The 16,715-nt window shown below is 41.6% G+C and overlaps 1 protein-coding gene across 1 annotated transcript in view; it reads left to right on the top strand.

Annotated features, from left to right (window-relative positions):
- The window catches only part of LOC149315543 (DEP domain-containing mTOR-interacting protein-like), a 52,526-nt gene that overhangs the window by 3,518 nt on the left and 32,293 nt on the right, over nt 1–16,715 (top strand). The window contains exon 2 of the mRNA XM_089513636.1: nt 5,224–5,484. Coding sequence (XP_089369762.1) covers nt 5,399–5,484 — 86 coding nt within the window. The 5' untranslated portion in view covers nt 5,224–5,398. The remainder of the gene's footprint in view (nt 1–5,223; nt 5,485–16,715) is intronic.

The following is a 16,715-nucleotide window of genomic DNA, read 5'->3' as shown; positions in this document are numbered from 1 at the left end:
TGTGTGTTCAAAATTTACCACTGGCTCTGAGGGGATGTTAAACTCAACCAGCAAAAGGTAATGTTTCTCTGCCATGAACCATCTGCTGCATCATTTACCATCAGTAAAGACTATGCTATAGAAAATAATGCATGTAAGTGTTTGGAACAGGGGGGGGGGGAACATCCAGGTCTGGCACTAGACAAGTGCCTATCACTTTGGATGCTCAAACATATTTCACATTGCACATCAGTCTTAGATGTTCTTAAGAGAGCATGTGGTTGGTTGCCAGGCACACTAATGTGTGAATATAAAAATATTGGAGACAACCCAAAATGAATTTCATGTATGCCACATAGCCTACATGTTATCCCAGGCTATGCTTTCAAATTTTGTTCACAAACCATCTAGCCATGTACATGTGATGTTGTAACAGCAACTTGACATTATATAGATTATATTTAGGATTGTTCATGCCATCGTATTTCTAATTTCTATGTATGAAGAAAACCGATTGGAAGAAAATCAACTTATCTGAAGTGAGGTGCTGGAAGAAAGTTCTGCAGATACCATGGGCTGCCAAAAAAGAGAAATAAATGGGTCCTGGAGAGAATCAAGCCTGAACTCTCCCTAGAAGCCAAGACGAATAACTGAAACTGTTGTATATTTGACACACGAGAAGACATGATTCTCTAGAAAAGGCAATAATGCTTGGTAAGGTAGAAGACAACATAGAAAGACCGCATTCCATATAAATAGACTCAGGTCCAATCCACACTGCAGAAATAATCCAGTTTGACACTGCTTTAACTGCCCTGGTTCAATGCTAGGGAATTCTGAGAACTAGTTTTGGGAGACGTTTAGCTTTCTCAATCAGAGAGCTCTGGTGCCACAATAAACTACAATTCCCTGGATTCCCTAGCACTGAACCAGGGCAATTGAAGTGGTATCAAGCTGGATTATTTCTGCAGTGTGTTTTGGACCTTAGTCATGGAAGCTGCAGCCCTGAGTCTACAAGACTTGAGCAGGGCTGTTGATGATAGGGTGACTTAGAGGTCTCACATCCAAAGGGTTACCATAAATCAACATGGACAGCAGTTAACAACAACAAAATTTCAAAAATTGAAAATAATGTATACTTCTCTCTTTGAATGTAAACATAATTGGGGTGCTCCCTATTCCCACACCCAAAGAGAATCTCGTGTAAACCATGCAGCCTCTATTTTAAGTCACAACACTCCAAACATATTCTCCAAAATTTGATGAAAACCTGTTGAGCCATTTTCCCACAATATACAACAAAAATACAAAATCTTAATTGTGTTTATATAGATTATAATCCTATGTGGGTGAATGTGGCCTCCTTGAGAGAAAAGGAGGACTTTTCAAACTGACAAGTATATAGTGGTATTCATTTTAAGATCTTACTTTTTGATGCAGACAGTGATAATAAATTGATATGTGGGCTAACAAGACATTGATGACAGAGGCTACTCAACATTTCAGTATTATTACTTGTCCAAAGATAAGAGAGCCAGGATTTGATGGACATTAATAGTTACTGGAGGGGAGGAAATTAAGCGGGACATCTGGTTTATACTTGCCATATTAGGCTGCTAATTAAAAACATACCCAGCAAAGATCACGTAGCACATGTACGCTCACAAAGACGAACACACTACCCTGTCTTGAATTGTATTTTATTTTGAGCAAAGATGTTCCCTTCTGTGTTTCTTGAAACAGCTAGAGTTTATCTGGCCTGCAACAAAATCTGGGCTTAACCAAAAGGGGCATCTGGAGGGAATTTGACTCAAATGGGCAAGTGGAAAGGGGAAAGAACCCTTAAAGGAAGTATTTTGTGGGGTTTTCGGGCTATGTGGCCATGTTCTAGAAGAGTTTATTCCTGAAGTTTCTCCAGCATCTGTGGCTGGCATCTTCATTCTCTGAAGATGCCAGCTACAGATGCTGGCAAAACATCAGTAATAAATTCTTCTAGAACATGGCCACATAGCCCGAAAAACCCACAAAAAACTATGAATGCCGGCCACGAAAGCTTTCGACTTCACATTGAAGGAAGTGTTACCCTAAAAGGTAGGGCAGAGGACCTTGGGTCCCAGCCAACAGTGTCAGGGTCTCCTTGATATTTTGGGGAAATTATTAGCTCGAAAGGAGGCCTGTGAGAGGAGGGTAACTTGGGAGATCATTCCACCTATGCATACCAGTAATAACTGCAAAGAGAAACTGATTTCAATTAATAAGAATTTTATTTAGAATTGTGCATACAAACACAAAAAATCAATGTAACCTTAAAAACCATACAAGGCTAAGAGAAAGGTATGAAAGGTTGGATAGCAAGAAATTGGGAATTATTATTATTATTATTATTATTATTAAACTTTATTTCTAAAGCGCTGTAATTATACACAGCGCTGTACAAAGTCAGTAAAATTAAAGAGTATATAAAAGCCTGCCCAAGGCGTACACTCTAAGATAATAACAATTAAAAAGAGGAATAGATAAAATTACCATATAGAAAAGAAAAAACAAATTAAAAACATCAAATATAAAACAAATCACATCACATCAAATATTGGGTGGGGTGTGTGTGTGATAATTACTAGTCCCGAAGAACGGAGTGGCGCTCAGATGGCATGTGAGGGTGATACAGTGAGTGAGAGGGATTCTCTGTGCACAGTACACAGGATCTGTGAGCAAACTGAGTAACTGGGGTTGATATTTGTTTCCAGAAGAGCACTTTATGGTATCGCATGGTGTAACAAATACTATGGTTTTTCCATGGAATTGACAAGAGGCGATGGATCGGCTGATGGCTTTATTTCAGAGTGACAAAACATTGATAGTATTTCAGGTAGCACCTGTAAGGAAAGGTAAATGGGAACACAGCCTAGGGAGAGGTGAAGGTATTTGCATTTGCAATGGGACTCAATCTCTGTTCAGAGGAAATGCGAAGAACCGGGGGAAGGAAGGAGTAAGCAGCAAACCCATTTCCTTTTTATTTTATTAGCACCTAGGCATTAAGAGTCCATCAAAGTCCATTTTTAAAAATGAATGGAAGGAGAACAAGGTGGGAACCATCCTAGCCTCCCATTGGAGGGAGTTTAAAAGTTTGGGAACAGCTAGCAAGAAGGCCTTCTCCCTCATTGCCCTCAAACTAGCCTAAGATGGTGGTGGGACAGAGAGAAGGACCTCTCTGGGTGACCTTAAAGCCCTAATGGGCTCATAAAGGACGTTCAGATAGTCTGGCCCCAAACCATATAGGGCTGTATAGGTCATCACCTGCACTTTGAATTGTGCCCGGAAACAAACCAGCAGCCAGTGAAGCTGTTGCAACAAGGGAGGTATGTGCTCCTTGTAGCCAGTCCTAGTTAACAACCTGGCGGCAGCTCTTTGAGCCAGCTGACATTTCCCAACACTTTTCAAAGGCAGCCCCGCATAAACCCCATAGCAGCAATGCAAATGGGATGTAACAAAAATGAAATAATTGAATACAGGACTTCATATTTAAGCATTCAGTACATACTTGTGTATTAATAATAATAATAGGATTTTTTAATATGCCGCCCAATCACTGGAATCTGGGCGGCTTACAACAGAGGGGATAATAGACGGTTCCCTGCCCTCAGGCTTACAATCTAAAAAGACACGACACAAAAGGAGAAGGGAATGGTGAGGGGGGGGGGTGTTATTAAGTAGGCATTGCTTGAGGATATAACTAAAACCAACCTTATCAATAGAAATAAATTATATTAAAAATTAACAGTAGAAATACATCATATTAAAAACAGCATTCATTTAAAATGGTTTTTAAAACATAACAGATAGGGACATCACAACGGGGATGCGAAGAATGTGGACCACACCAGGTGACACTCTAAGGGGGGATGACACCACTGCTCCCCAAACACCTGCATTTGATAGAAACAGGTTGTGGCAGCACAGTGGAAGAGATAGTGTGAATGGGGCAAGGCTCAATGGGAGGAGAAAAGAGGCCTCAGATTTTAATTTTTTTGATTAAATTTTAAAAATTATTTTTAATTTTTCTTTTAAAAATCACATTTTACCACATTTTAACTGCATGAAGTTATGTATACATAAATACATTTAGGCTGTGCGTATGATGTTGCAATTTAAAGGTATAGTTTTAATTTTGCCAGTTGTTTATGTCATAACTTAGTGATATATGTGAATCATGTTTTATGAGTAACAACAGTACAAAAACATTACTAATGATTCTGTATGGTGTGGTATTGGAGGACGTCAGGGGTGGTGGTAACACCATGAGTTACCATACTGATTGACGCCAACCCTATTGACGCCACTGATAACGGATCAGAAAAAAAGCACAGTACCTAGGATTCATCCGCATGGCAGAATTAATCCAGTTTGACATCACTTTAACAGCCATGCTAAATACTATGGATTTCTGGAAACTAATTTGTTCTGGAACCCGAAGTCTGGTACTACAACAAACTACAGTTCCCAGAATTTCCATAGCATTGAGTCATGGCAGTTAAAGTGGTGTCAAACCAGATTATTTCTGCCATATGGATGCTGCCCTAGTCTCCTGCTATCATCATGTATTGTCAAGAAGCCTGCCTGATAACTGAAGAAGAGCAAAGAACAAGTCAACATCACCTACTGTGATTTGACAGCATGGGAGCAGCCACCCAAAAGGCCTTGCTAAGTGTCTTCATCAAATAAACCTGTGATGGTGGTAGGAATGAAAGACAGCCTTCCTCTGATGACCCCAGACTTCAAACAGGGTCATATGGGGAACTCCACAACTCTGTGGGGACCAGGACCTTTGTCTCCTAGTTCTCAGTTTGCAGCACCACATTGGCTTTCTCTTTGTGCCATGTTTGCAGGACTCTCAAGAAACGTCTGACTTTTTTTTTGGGGGGGGGGGGTGGTAATAGGATGCTGAACCAAACTTTGGAAAAAATGTCCTATGGGTTTTGGCTCCCCAAATCCCCCATCCTGGGTTTCCTGGGTGTTGTAACTTTTTTGGATCTCTGTGCTGTATGAGTTGCATGGACAAGGGCAGCTCTTTATGACTTGTTGTGTTGGCTTTCTCCTCTAGGAGGTAAGCCCTCTTTTACTTAATGTGTACCTACCTGGCTGCTCCCAGTTAAGGAGGAGCTGAATCTGGGGAAAAGTAGGAGGCAGGCCTTGTTCAGTTTCTTTGCTTTTCAGCTGCCTCCCTCCTCCTTTCTCTTTTTCCAGGGGAACTGTAAGCAGCAGCCTGGACTGGCTCTTCTAATGAAGTGCTAATAAGATGATTGTGGCAGGAAACTGTACTGGATGCAGAAAGGCGAAGCAATTCCAGAAAAGCTGCCAAGACACTTGCACTGGAGTGCTGTCCTTCTGCTGGTTGATCTCTTGCCACTGATGGGCTGGAATGGACAACCTCAGCAGCATCCTAAAGCAGAAAGCCACCGAGAGGCAACACAGAGCTGAAGTCATGATTGCAGGCGAACAACTCAGGTATATTATGCATGAAACATTTTCTCTCTTTCAACCCATCCTCTCTTTGAGAACCTGCCTTTTTCTTTCTTTTGAAAGTATCCAGGTGTCACTGCATGAGTGGTACTCAAACTTTATCCTAGGGATCCCCTGTTAAGGTATATATGCGGACATTGTGCCCTCCCTCACTCGATATGAATAAAAATATTTGTTTATTTAGTGTGCGTACAGTCGGCCCTCTGTATCCGCAGATTCAAGCATCCCTAGCTTGAAAATATCCAAAAAATATTTAAATTCCAAAAAGAAAACGTTAATTTTGCCATTTTATATAAGGGACATAATTTTACAATGCTATTGTATTTAATGGGACTTCAGCGTCCACGGATTTTGGTACCCACTGGGAGTCCTGGAACCAAATCCAAGCAGATACAGAGGGCCCACTGTATTTTCATTCACGCATTCATGTATGTTCCTATTTCAACATTTTATAAGGAAAGAACATCATCCAAATCAGAACAGTTTTATTTAAGTAAATTTAGTATTGAACTCAACATGTGTAAATTTTACACTTTAAAAAGTTTGGGAAGAAGAGGAGGCAGAGGAAGGACCTAAATCTCCAAGTTTTGCACCCATCTTGCACCCCTCTTTAGCAACTTTTGGTCCCTATGGGGGTCCAATCCCACCATTTGAGAACCAGTGCACTATACAACACTTTGTGTGTTTTATACATAAAAACAAAGGGAAGTAGATGAGCTAGTGTGGTGAAGTGGTTTGGGTGTTGTACTACAACTCTGGAGAGCCAGGTACAGATACTTGCTTGGCCTTGGAAACCCACTGGGTAACCTTGGGCAAGTCACCCTCTCTCAGCCTTAGAGGAGGACAGTGGCAAATCCCCTCTGAAGAATTCTGCCAAGACAATCCTGTAATAGATTCGCCTTAGGGTCACCATAAGCCGGAAGTGACTTGAAGGCAAACAATATGCCCAGACAACACAAACTAGAGTAGGACCACCCTGCCCCTGGCTTCACATCTCTTTCTGCTCTTAGATTGGTTTGTAGAACAGAGGCTCTCCCCTAAATTGTTTTCCTAAGAATTAAAGTTAAGTGAGAGAAAATCTGCAGATATGTTTGTGTGTGTGTGTGTGTGTGTGTGTGTGTGTGTGTGTGTATAAAAAACATGCAAATGGGTATACATCTTATCTAAAAACAAAAACCTACATATATAATATAAAAACTGATAGCTTTGTATTTCAGCATTCTACAAATAAATTCCCCCATAAATAGAAGTATTTAAAATTTTCAAACTGTGAGGATGACTCAGTAGTTGAAAAAGCTTGGAAAAATAACTTTTTGGGTTACATCATCCTGAATTTCTCAGCCAGCATGGCCAGTGGATTCTAGGAGTAGTAATAGCTATTCTCAAGAGGGAATGGAGGCTATCAAAAACATACAACCTGACCAAAATTATTATTTTTTTTTGGGGGGGGGGGGGAGTTTGAAAAATGGATATGTTATTGTCATGTACATTCAAGTGATGGTGACTCTACTGTAAGGCTTTCTTGGTAATATTTATGCAGAGGAGGGTTGTCATTGCCTTTCCTCTTAGACTGAGGCCCAAGGTCACCCAGTGGGTTTCTGTGCCAAGCAGGGATTCAACCTGTGGCCTCCCAGAGTCCTAGTCCGATGCTACTACCATAATACTATGTAATCCAGTAATCTAGTAAAGTCAAATGTAAGAACAGATTGGGATTCCATGCTGCACTTTAGAGTCACAAGTTGGAAAAGACTGTGGAAATAATAACAGTTGGGTTCCATGATTGAAATTTTGAGTTCAAATCTTGCTGTGGTCTCTCTTTGACATATGATTACAGCACTTTGATGTGCCTCTGTCCCATCACATAAATGTCCACCACATAACAAAAATCATGGCTAATACTAATGGTTAATAACATTAATAGAATCATAGGATTTGAAGGGTTCTCATGGATCAACTCCAACCCTCTGCTCAATGTAGGATCTCCAGCTCTAGAACATCTCCAGCAGATAGCTGTCCCAGCCTCTGAGGACATCCAGAGAAGGATACCCCACCACCTCTCTAGGCAATTGATTCAGTTGCCAAATCATCCTTAGAGGTTCCTTCTAATATTTAACTGAAATTTAATGGTTAATTTTAACACTAATAGTGATGATGATGATGATTTTTATTTTTTGTATCTTGCCTGTCTTCCAACATGAGGCCCAACATGGTTTATCACAAGGCTAAAATAAGACACAGCTAAAAGCCTGATAATAAAAAAGTTGTGTCTGTGTGAGCGCATGTATATGTGCACACATGTGCATATATGATTCTATGATTCTAAGCCGCCTATCGACTTCTGGTGACCTCATGAATTTTATAAGGTTTTGCCAGATAATTAAATCAATGATCTTATTAAAACACCAATAATTTAAAAGAGTACAATTGATTTAAAAACATAATAAAATTAAAAATATAGCACATACATAGCTCATAAAAAGACTCCTTGCAACCAATTAATCCTTAAAGGTTTGTTTCAGGGGGCGAGGGTGACCTCTTATCTTTCTGATGAGAAAAGAGAGCAAAGAGGGGGCTTTAACTTTGATAAGCCAGAGCTGGAAAACTCAGGTAGATATAAGGAGCCCCACCCAACCTTCTTGCAGCCATCCCTGTTAGTGCTGAATTGGGGCCAGGGCAACCTCACCGGCAGCCCCTGCTGCCCCAGTCTGGTGTTTTTCCAGGCATTTTGCCGCTTCTCTTTGGTCTGGAAAAGGGGTGCCCTGGGGCCTTAGGTGCCTAGTGCACCCTGGTGAGGCCGGCAGTACAGAGGAGAAAGGGGTGGTCCATTTCCCCTCTGCATCGTTGGCATGGCTGTTTGGTTGCCGCGCCAATGATGCATGTGCCGAAAAGGAGCTCCATTGTAGAGTTCTTTTCCACACCGCCGCCAGGCCGCCATAAGCTGTCTGGGGCAGCGCAGAAACATCACGCCTGCCATCATGTTGATGGGACGCTGCCATGATGCCACCGCTGGCACGTTGTAGGGTTAGGGACCGTGCAGTTGGTGTGCAGTCCCTAACTTTAAAATCGGTGCAGCCGCGCCGCTTTTGGGCCATCTGTCTAGGCCCTTCATTTCCTTTTTTGGGATTTTAACAATAGGTATAAGGTCATTCTTTGGCCTTCCAGATGTTCAACTGTAACTCCAGCATTCCTCACCAAGGTGGTAGGGGCTGACGGGATCTGCTGTACAACAACATTTGGAGGTCTCCACAATAACCACTTCTGATAGAAGGAAACAGAGAGACCTGTGAAATATCAAAATCTCTGTAAAATTCTTGCTGGAAGATAAATGCCTGAATGTCACTCTTGTAGCTGCCAAATTTCTCTCTGAGGCAGCTAGGACTAGAACCTTCTATGTATACAGGGACAATTAGAGTTGAGCAACTTCTATAATATTTTTGTATTATTGTGGGGAATTTCATTTTGGGGAATCTGATGACATGTAATTTGTGGGTCTGTGGACCATAATAAATTATGTTTGACCGACTGACATAAAACCTAAAGCAGTTTTTGAACACTGACATCTGGACTGCTTGATGTCACACTAGTTCAGGGGTCGGCAACCCCTGGCCTGCGGGCCGGATCCAGCCCTGCGAGGCCTTGGGACCGGCCCGAGCCCAGTCCTGCCACTGATTGCTGCTGGCGCGGGGCCTTTGGCCACTCCAAAGGCCCCGTCCTGGCGGCAATCGGTGGCAGGATCAGGCCTCTCGCGCAGGGCCTTTGGCCTCTCGCGTGAGAGATCAAAGGCCGTTTGTGTGAGGGCACGGGGCCTTTGACCTCTCGCGCGAGCGGCCCTCCGCCGACGGACAGGCAGGGGGCGGGGGTCGTCCTCCTCCTTCCCATCCTTCCCTACCTGCAGCTGCCGGCAGGGAAGGAAGGGAGGGCGGAGGTCGTCCTCCTCCTTCCCATCCTTCCCTACCTGCAGCCGTGGGCAGGGAAGAAAGGGAGGGCGGGGGTTGTCGTCCCCCTTCCCATCCTTCCCTACCCGCAGCTGTGGGCAGTGAAGGGAGGGAGGGCGGGGTCATCCTCCTCCTTCCCATCCTTCCCTACCTGCGGCTGCCAGACAGCCGTGAGGAGGGAAGGAAGGGGGCGGGGGAAGAGGAGGAGGAGGAGGAGGGGGGAGGAAGGAGGAAGGAAGGAAGGAGGAGGAAGGAGGAAGAGGAGGAGGAAGGAGGAAGGAGGAAGAGGAGGAGGAAGGAGGAGGAGGAGGAAGAAGAAGAAGAGTAGCAGCAGCAGGAGGAGGATTTCCCTGCCATTTGTACAGGTCTGCTCTGTTTTAACAATGATAATGGTGATGATGATGATGATGATGATGATATCAGTCAGTTTCTGAGACATGCACTCACTCTTTCTGAAGGTGAGACAGTGTGACTTTCCAAAGTGCATTTCTGTGTATTTTCGGTGCTTTTAATGCTAAAAGTCTGCTTTAACAATGATAGTGATGATGATGATGATGATGGTGATATTGATATCAGCCAGCTTCTGAAGCCCAAATGTCCTCCATTTTGATCATGCCTAAGAAACATGCATTTATATTAACATTTTTTAAAAAGCATCAAATTTTTTTGCATGTCCTCCATTTTTAAAAAATGTGTCCTACATTTGAAAATGTTGCCCTATATTATTTAATTATTTATTTATTTTTTGGCTTCGCCCCCCCCCCCCCCCCAGTTGTCTGAGGGACAGCAACCCGGCCCCCGGCTCAGAAAGGTTGCCTACTCCTGCACTAGTCCCTTTTAACTGGAATTATTTTCCTATGTTTACTTGCTTCTTACCAGACTTTGGAAGATTTGTCCATGCTGGCAAGAAAATTCTTAGATTTGTATTTCAGAAAAGTACCTTTTCCCAGATCCACCTTTTAAAAAGTGAAGACTCTGCACAACATTGGTCCAATCTATAACCTTCCTGTGTTGTCTTTTTGTGTTTTTCTGATCTGACACATGCCCATTTTTAAACAAAATTTGACCTACAATCCAATTGTAGTATCAGGCTCTCCAGAGTGAACAGGTCAAACATAATTAGAGCTTTTCAGGGTTAACGTCATTTTCAATCAAAATTTGTCTATGTGTTTAATTAATCCCATTTTATTTCTACCTGTTCAGCAAATCTAGGGAATTAGTGATGAATTGCTTCTTCCAAATGTAAGCTCCCTTACATTTCTTTTCAATTATTAGAGCAGTAACAATGTAAGGCAATTCTGTTCTCCTGGTCTCTTTCAAAAGGAAAATGGGGGACACTTTACTAGTCCCCAAGCCCAGTTGAACTGGGAGTTATAATATCAGCAGAACTATAACCAGGAAGGTTTTAATTAATGCTGGAAATTGCCTTGCTTGTTTGGACCAACCTCTGAGTAAATATTATTGTATTTTGGCCATGAGAAAGGGCTTGGATGAATAAAACTCAATAGGAGTATATACTGAATATACTCAATAAGAGCATAGTGTCTAATCGAGGGAAGTATTAGTACCATGCTATTCTGCTTTGCTCAGACCACTGGAATATTATCTAGTTCTGGGCACCACAATTCAAGAAGAATGTTGACAAGCTGCAATGTGTCCAGAGGAGATCAATAAAAATGGTGAAAAGCCTGGAAACCATGCCCTATGAGGACCAGCTTAGGGAGCTGGGTATGTTTAGCCTGTAGAAGAGAAGTTTAAGAGGTGACGTGATAGCCATGTTTAAATAGTTGAAGGGATTTTATATTGAGGGTGGCACAAGTTTGTTTTCTGCAGCTCCAGAGAATAAGACAGAGAGCAATGGATTCAAGCTAAAGGAAAAGAGTCTCCACCTCAATATTAGGAAGAAGGTAAGAGCTGTTCAAGAGTGGGGTATGCTCCCTTGGAGTGTGGTGGAGTCTCCTTCTTTGGAAGTTTTTAAGCGAAGGTTGGATGGCCATCTGTCGTGAGTGCTTGGATTGTGTATTCCTTTGTAGCAGGGGGTTGGATTGGGTGGCCCTCGTGGTCTCTTCCAACTCTATGATTTTATGAAAACAGCACTACAGTGAGTCCAGAATTTTGTTAATGCATGACACCAGGGCAGGCAAGAAGCAAAAGGCCAAAGAGATAGCAGCTATGAAGGAAGGAAAGGCACTGAAGGAATAGGCTATTCAGAGTTGACAGGTTTTGTTTTGTCTTCCCTATGAACTATTGTATGAATCTGGAAAAGTGCAACCACTAGTGTAAATACCAAAAGGATTCCAGTCTTGAGCTGTGTGGCAACTCCATTTTAATTTCTCTTGTAGCTAATTTTATTTGTGTGTATAGGGCTTTTAAAGTGTGTCGGAAAGTTTACATGCACAGATCACAAAATGAGGCAGCATTCAAGAACCAAGATAACAAATAAAGGCCTGTTACAGACTGCCAAAATAAAGCTGGTTCAGGTCTCTTTGGAGGTATGCTATTTAAATGATGCATGCATCCTAAGAATCCGGAAGCTGCACCAAAGCTGCACTCCAGTGCTTAGGAATGGAGTGTGGCTTTGGGGCGACCTCCGGACTCTTAGGACCCATGCATCATTTAAATAGCATACCTCTAAAGAGACCCGAAGCAGCTTTATTTTGGAAGTCTGTAACAGGCCAAAATGTTCTAAAAGCACCTGACTTAAATTGTGTAATTACAAAATCACGAAACACAAAAAACAATGAATGAATAAATTTTATGCACAGTTATAAACATAAAAATAGCCAAACAATGCCAAAATATATTTCATGAAACAACATGCTAGAACAACATGCTGACCCAACAGGAACAAAGAGTACTTTGTTTAAACTTGACACAACCAGATGTAGACGAAATAAGGATGTAGATGGAGCAAATAGAACTTCTAAGTATTATCCTGTTTCAAAAACTCTTCTTCAGGACCGATACTGTTTTGAAGAAACTGTTGCTGTGAATAGTCAAAAAAACACAAACACAATAACAGTGAAATAACTGGAAAGATAATATGTTAGCAAACCTAATGAACCATTAAAATGGTTTAAAAAGGAATAGGACAAGTCAGAGTAAGGCAACAAGGATGACAAGAGGTATGAAGAACAAAACATATGAGGAGAGGTTGAGGGAGCAGGACATGTTCAGTCTGATGGAGAAGATTGAGAAGCAACATGATTGCACTTATTAAATATATTGCGCCTGCATCATACATGGCTTTCAGCTTATGCCGAAAGCCATGCAACGGAAGGGGCAATGGCACACCCTCTGTGCCACACTATGCCATGTGCACGAGCCCCATTGCTTTCAATGGGGCTCGAGCATACATGGTATTTGCTTTATGTGGGTGGTCCAGAACAGATCTCCTGGGTAAGGAAAGGGCGCACTGTACGTCAAAGGCTGTCAAAGAGAGGAGGGTATAAGTTTTTCTCTGTTGTCCCAGCGTGATGGTTTGAAGTTACAGGAGAGTAGATTCTGATTGAACGTTAGAAGGAACTTCTTGATAGCAAGAGTGGTTAAGCCATGTAACCAGTTGCCTAGAGACGTAGTAGGGTCTCTTTATCTGGATGTCTTCAAAAAAAAGAGGTTAGACAACTGCTTTGCTGGGGATGCTCTAATTAGATTTCTTGCACTGTGTGGAGAGTTGTATTCAATAGCCCATGCTGCCCCTTCCAATTCTACACTTTTATGTTTGAAAATATAGGCTGTAATGAGTGATAGTTACCTGCAAGTGATGAGAGGAAACTCTTTCAAACTGCCTCAGAACAGAATGAATGATGAGTCAGAAAGAAATCCTACTGACTAATTCATAGACTATGGATAAAAGAAAATGAAAAGCTACAGAGCATTAGTTATAAATCTGCAAGAAAATTACATGTTTGCACCTGTGTATACAATTTTAATGTTCCTTTAGTGTTTTGTGTTCATCTAGTGTCTCTGTGGCCCTGGGTTTTGCATTCCTAAGAGTTAGAAGCCTGCTATTTTTTTTAAATGAAAGTTAAATTTCAGATTCTTTGCCAGAAATGTTTTGAACAATTGTTTGAACAGGCATGATGAAAATAACTTAAGATGCTGGTTATGACCTATGAGGCCCTCTATGGCTTGGCTTCAGGCTATCTGAAAGTCTAATATGAGTTTGCCTGTGTTGTACGATTCAAAGCCCACCATAATCACAGGCGCATTTGTTGAAGAGGTGGGAGAGAGCCTTCTCAGTGGCTATTATTATTATTAACCTTTATTTATAAAGCGCTGTAAATTTACACAGCGCTGTACATACAATCTTTTTAATTGGACGGTTCCCTGCCCTCAGGCTTACAATCTAAAAAGACATGACATAAAAGGAGAAGGGAGTGGTGGTGGGGAAGGGGCCTCTCTAGTAGGATAATACATATAAAATACATAGCAATACAGGAAATGATTCAATAAAACAGACGACAAAAGAACATCAAATAGCAAGTGAGAATTATGCAATGCCTGGGAACGCTGCCCTGAACAGGATGGTCTTCAACTCCGTTTTGAAGCTGGTTAAAGAAGTGATGGCTCTTGCTTGCGGGGGAAGAAGGTTCCAGGAGTGAGGGGCAGCGAGTGCTCCAGGACTTTGGAATTCCCTATCACAAGATGCTAGATCAGTTCCCTTTTTGTTTTCTTCCCACTGGCAGGTAAAGATATTTCTGTTTATTCAAGTCTTTGGGTGTTAGCTGTCTGATGCAGGAGGTCTTGTGTGTTTCATTGGAATAGCCTTTTTCAAAACTGTTCAAATTACAGTCACTCCTCCACATTTGTGAATTAAGCATTCACAGATTTGATTATCCACAGATTACCGTATTTGCCACTGCCACTGAAAAAAAATATATCCCCCCCTAGGCATCTGTACAATACAATTTTATGGTCAGCCTCCACCAAATGTTGACCACAGAGTCATGCTAGTGAACCTAAACAGATGCCTCAAAAAGTATTCTTTGGGATAACAACAACAACAGCAACAATAATACCAGGCCAATATTCACAGTTTTTCCACTTTTGTGGGGTTTAGGGGGCTAAACCCCCATGAAAGCTGAAAGACAACTGTAATACATTTAATACGATTGTTAATTGTGGTTTTTTTTAAAACCTTTGTGTTATCCATTGTTTTATTTGTAGTTTGCTTTTACTCACATTGTGAGCTTCCTGGCTTTCATATTTTGAGAAAGGTGCCATATCAATAAATAATATTTCATTGCCAGCAGAGAAAAGAGGCATACACCATATCTTTGAAATAATAATTCTAAAAAATCCTGATAAGAATTCCAAAAACCTCTCAAGTTGGAAGAATACCTGTGGTTTTGCTGCCATGTAGAGGGCATTTTGGGATACAGTCTTCACTGGCTGAGATCTTTAAAAGCAGGATAGTGTTCATAGGTGCATGCAAGGTGAATGCAAGCAGTCATGGCCATCAATAGCAATGGACTTGGCTAGAATGGCCTGTAATTTTGTGGTGGAGGAATGTGTTGGGTAGGGTCAGAGGGAGCACACAAAACCATTTTGATGAGTTTAGCTCAAGGGAGGTGTTGACAATGATAGGACTTGGGAAAGAGTCATTTTCTGTATGTTTTTTGGGTTGGGAAGCCAACATAAAATTATATCATATTTGGGGTGGGGGGTGGGGACACTCCTGCTAATAATATGTATTATTTATAGAATCCCTAAAAAGTTCCTATATATAGTATTAATATGTCGTATTACACAAGAGAAACCGTGCTAATTTTTTTTTGCTTTAAAAAAAGGACAGCTGGCCCTCCATATCCACAGGATCTTTATCTGTGGCCATCTATAGCTTAAAAATATTCTTAAAAGCTATAAATTACAAAAAGCAAACCTTAATATTGCCATTTTATATAAAGCACATCATTTTACTATGCCATTGTATTTAATGGGACTTGAACATCCAGAGATTTTGATATCCACAGGGGTTCTGGAGCTAAACTCCAGCAGATACCAAGGTGCTGCTCTAGTAAATGACTAAGACCTTGCATTACATTGTAGCAACAAGGAAAGAAAAGAAGAATGATATTTTCCATGCTGCTGAGAATGAGAATTAAGTGGCTGAGCTAACACAGCTTGGAAAAGTTAATTTTGGTCCAATGCTGGATGGGAGTTGTAGCCCAAAATTAATGTTCCTACGCTGTGTCTGTGCTTGTTTGTCTCCTACTTGTGAAACCAAAGATGCTTAGGCATCTTTGATATTTTAAAATATGAAATAGGTTTACTCACAAATATTAAAGCTTTCCTAGCATCTCATGGTAGGAGGCTCTGTATCATGTACACCTCAAACATGAAGGGGAAAGAATCATAGAATCATAGAATCATTGAGTTGGAAGAGACCACAAGGGCCAGCCAGTCCAACCCCCTGCCATGCAGGAACTCACAATCAAAGCATCTCTGACAGATGGCCATCCAGCCTCTGCTTAAAGACCTCCAAAGAAAGAGACTCCACCACACTCTGAAGGAGTGTGTTCCACTGTCAAACAGCCCTTACTGTCAGGAAGTTCCTCCTAATGTTGAGCTGGAAGCTCTTTTCCTGGAGTTTCCATCCATTGTTCCTGGTCCTGTTCTCTGGAGCAGCAGAAAACAAGCTTGCTCCCTCCTCAATATGACATCCCTTCAAATATTTAAACAGGGCTATCATATCACCTCTTAACCGTCTTTTCTCCAGGCTAAACATCCACAGCTTCCTAAGTCATTCCTCATAGGACATGGTTTCCAGACCCTTCACGAGAGAGAGAGAGAGGATAGCCCACTACAAACTGGAAGAGAAACTCATACTAACTGATGCAGGAAAAGAGAAGGTGTGCCTAAGATCAACAAACTGGAAATGGTATTAATACATGTTATGCCTAAACTCTCACAGAGACATGCAAACTAGAAACTACTGACTATAGGCATGCTAAAGCTTCTATCTTGGACATTTGCATTGCCAATCGTCAATGGCAAGATTTCTATGGTTGCTGTATGTCAGCCTGATACACCTATTTTGCTAGAGTTTTACTGTCTCACATTGTCCTTCCATTCTCCTCCCTCCTTTCTTTCCTTTTTTTCTCCCTTCCTTCTGTTCTTGTTCTTTTAACTTTGCATAGAACCTGGAATAAGGGAGCAAGGGTTTCAAGCTCCCTATAAAACTGGGAGGGGGTATAACCCTCAATTATTTGGCAAAAGTAGACCACTAAAAATATAGCTGAGCTATAGAAGTGTACAGAAATACAGATGTGTACTAAA

The sequence above is a fragment of the Sceloporus occidentalis genome, unplaced genomic scaffold (genome assembly GCF_023333645.1).
Source record: "Sceloporus occidentalis isolate IW3139 unplaced genomic scaffold, rSceOcc1.0.p SCAF_3, whole genome shotgun sequence".
Lineage (NCBI taxonomy): Eukaryota > Metazoa > Chordata > Lepidosauria > Squamata > Phrynosomatidae > Sceloporus > Sceloporus occidentalis.
This window is presented reverse-complemented; position numbering and strand designations above follow the sequence as displayed.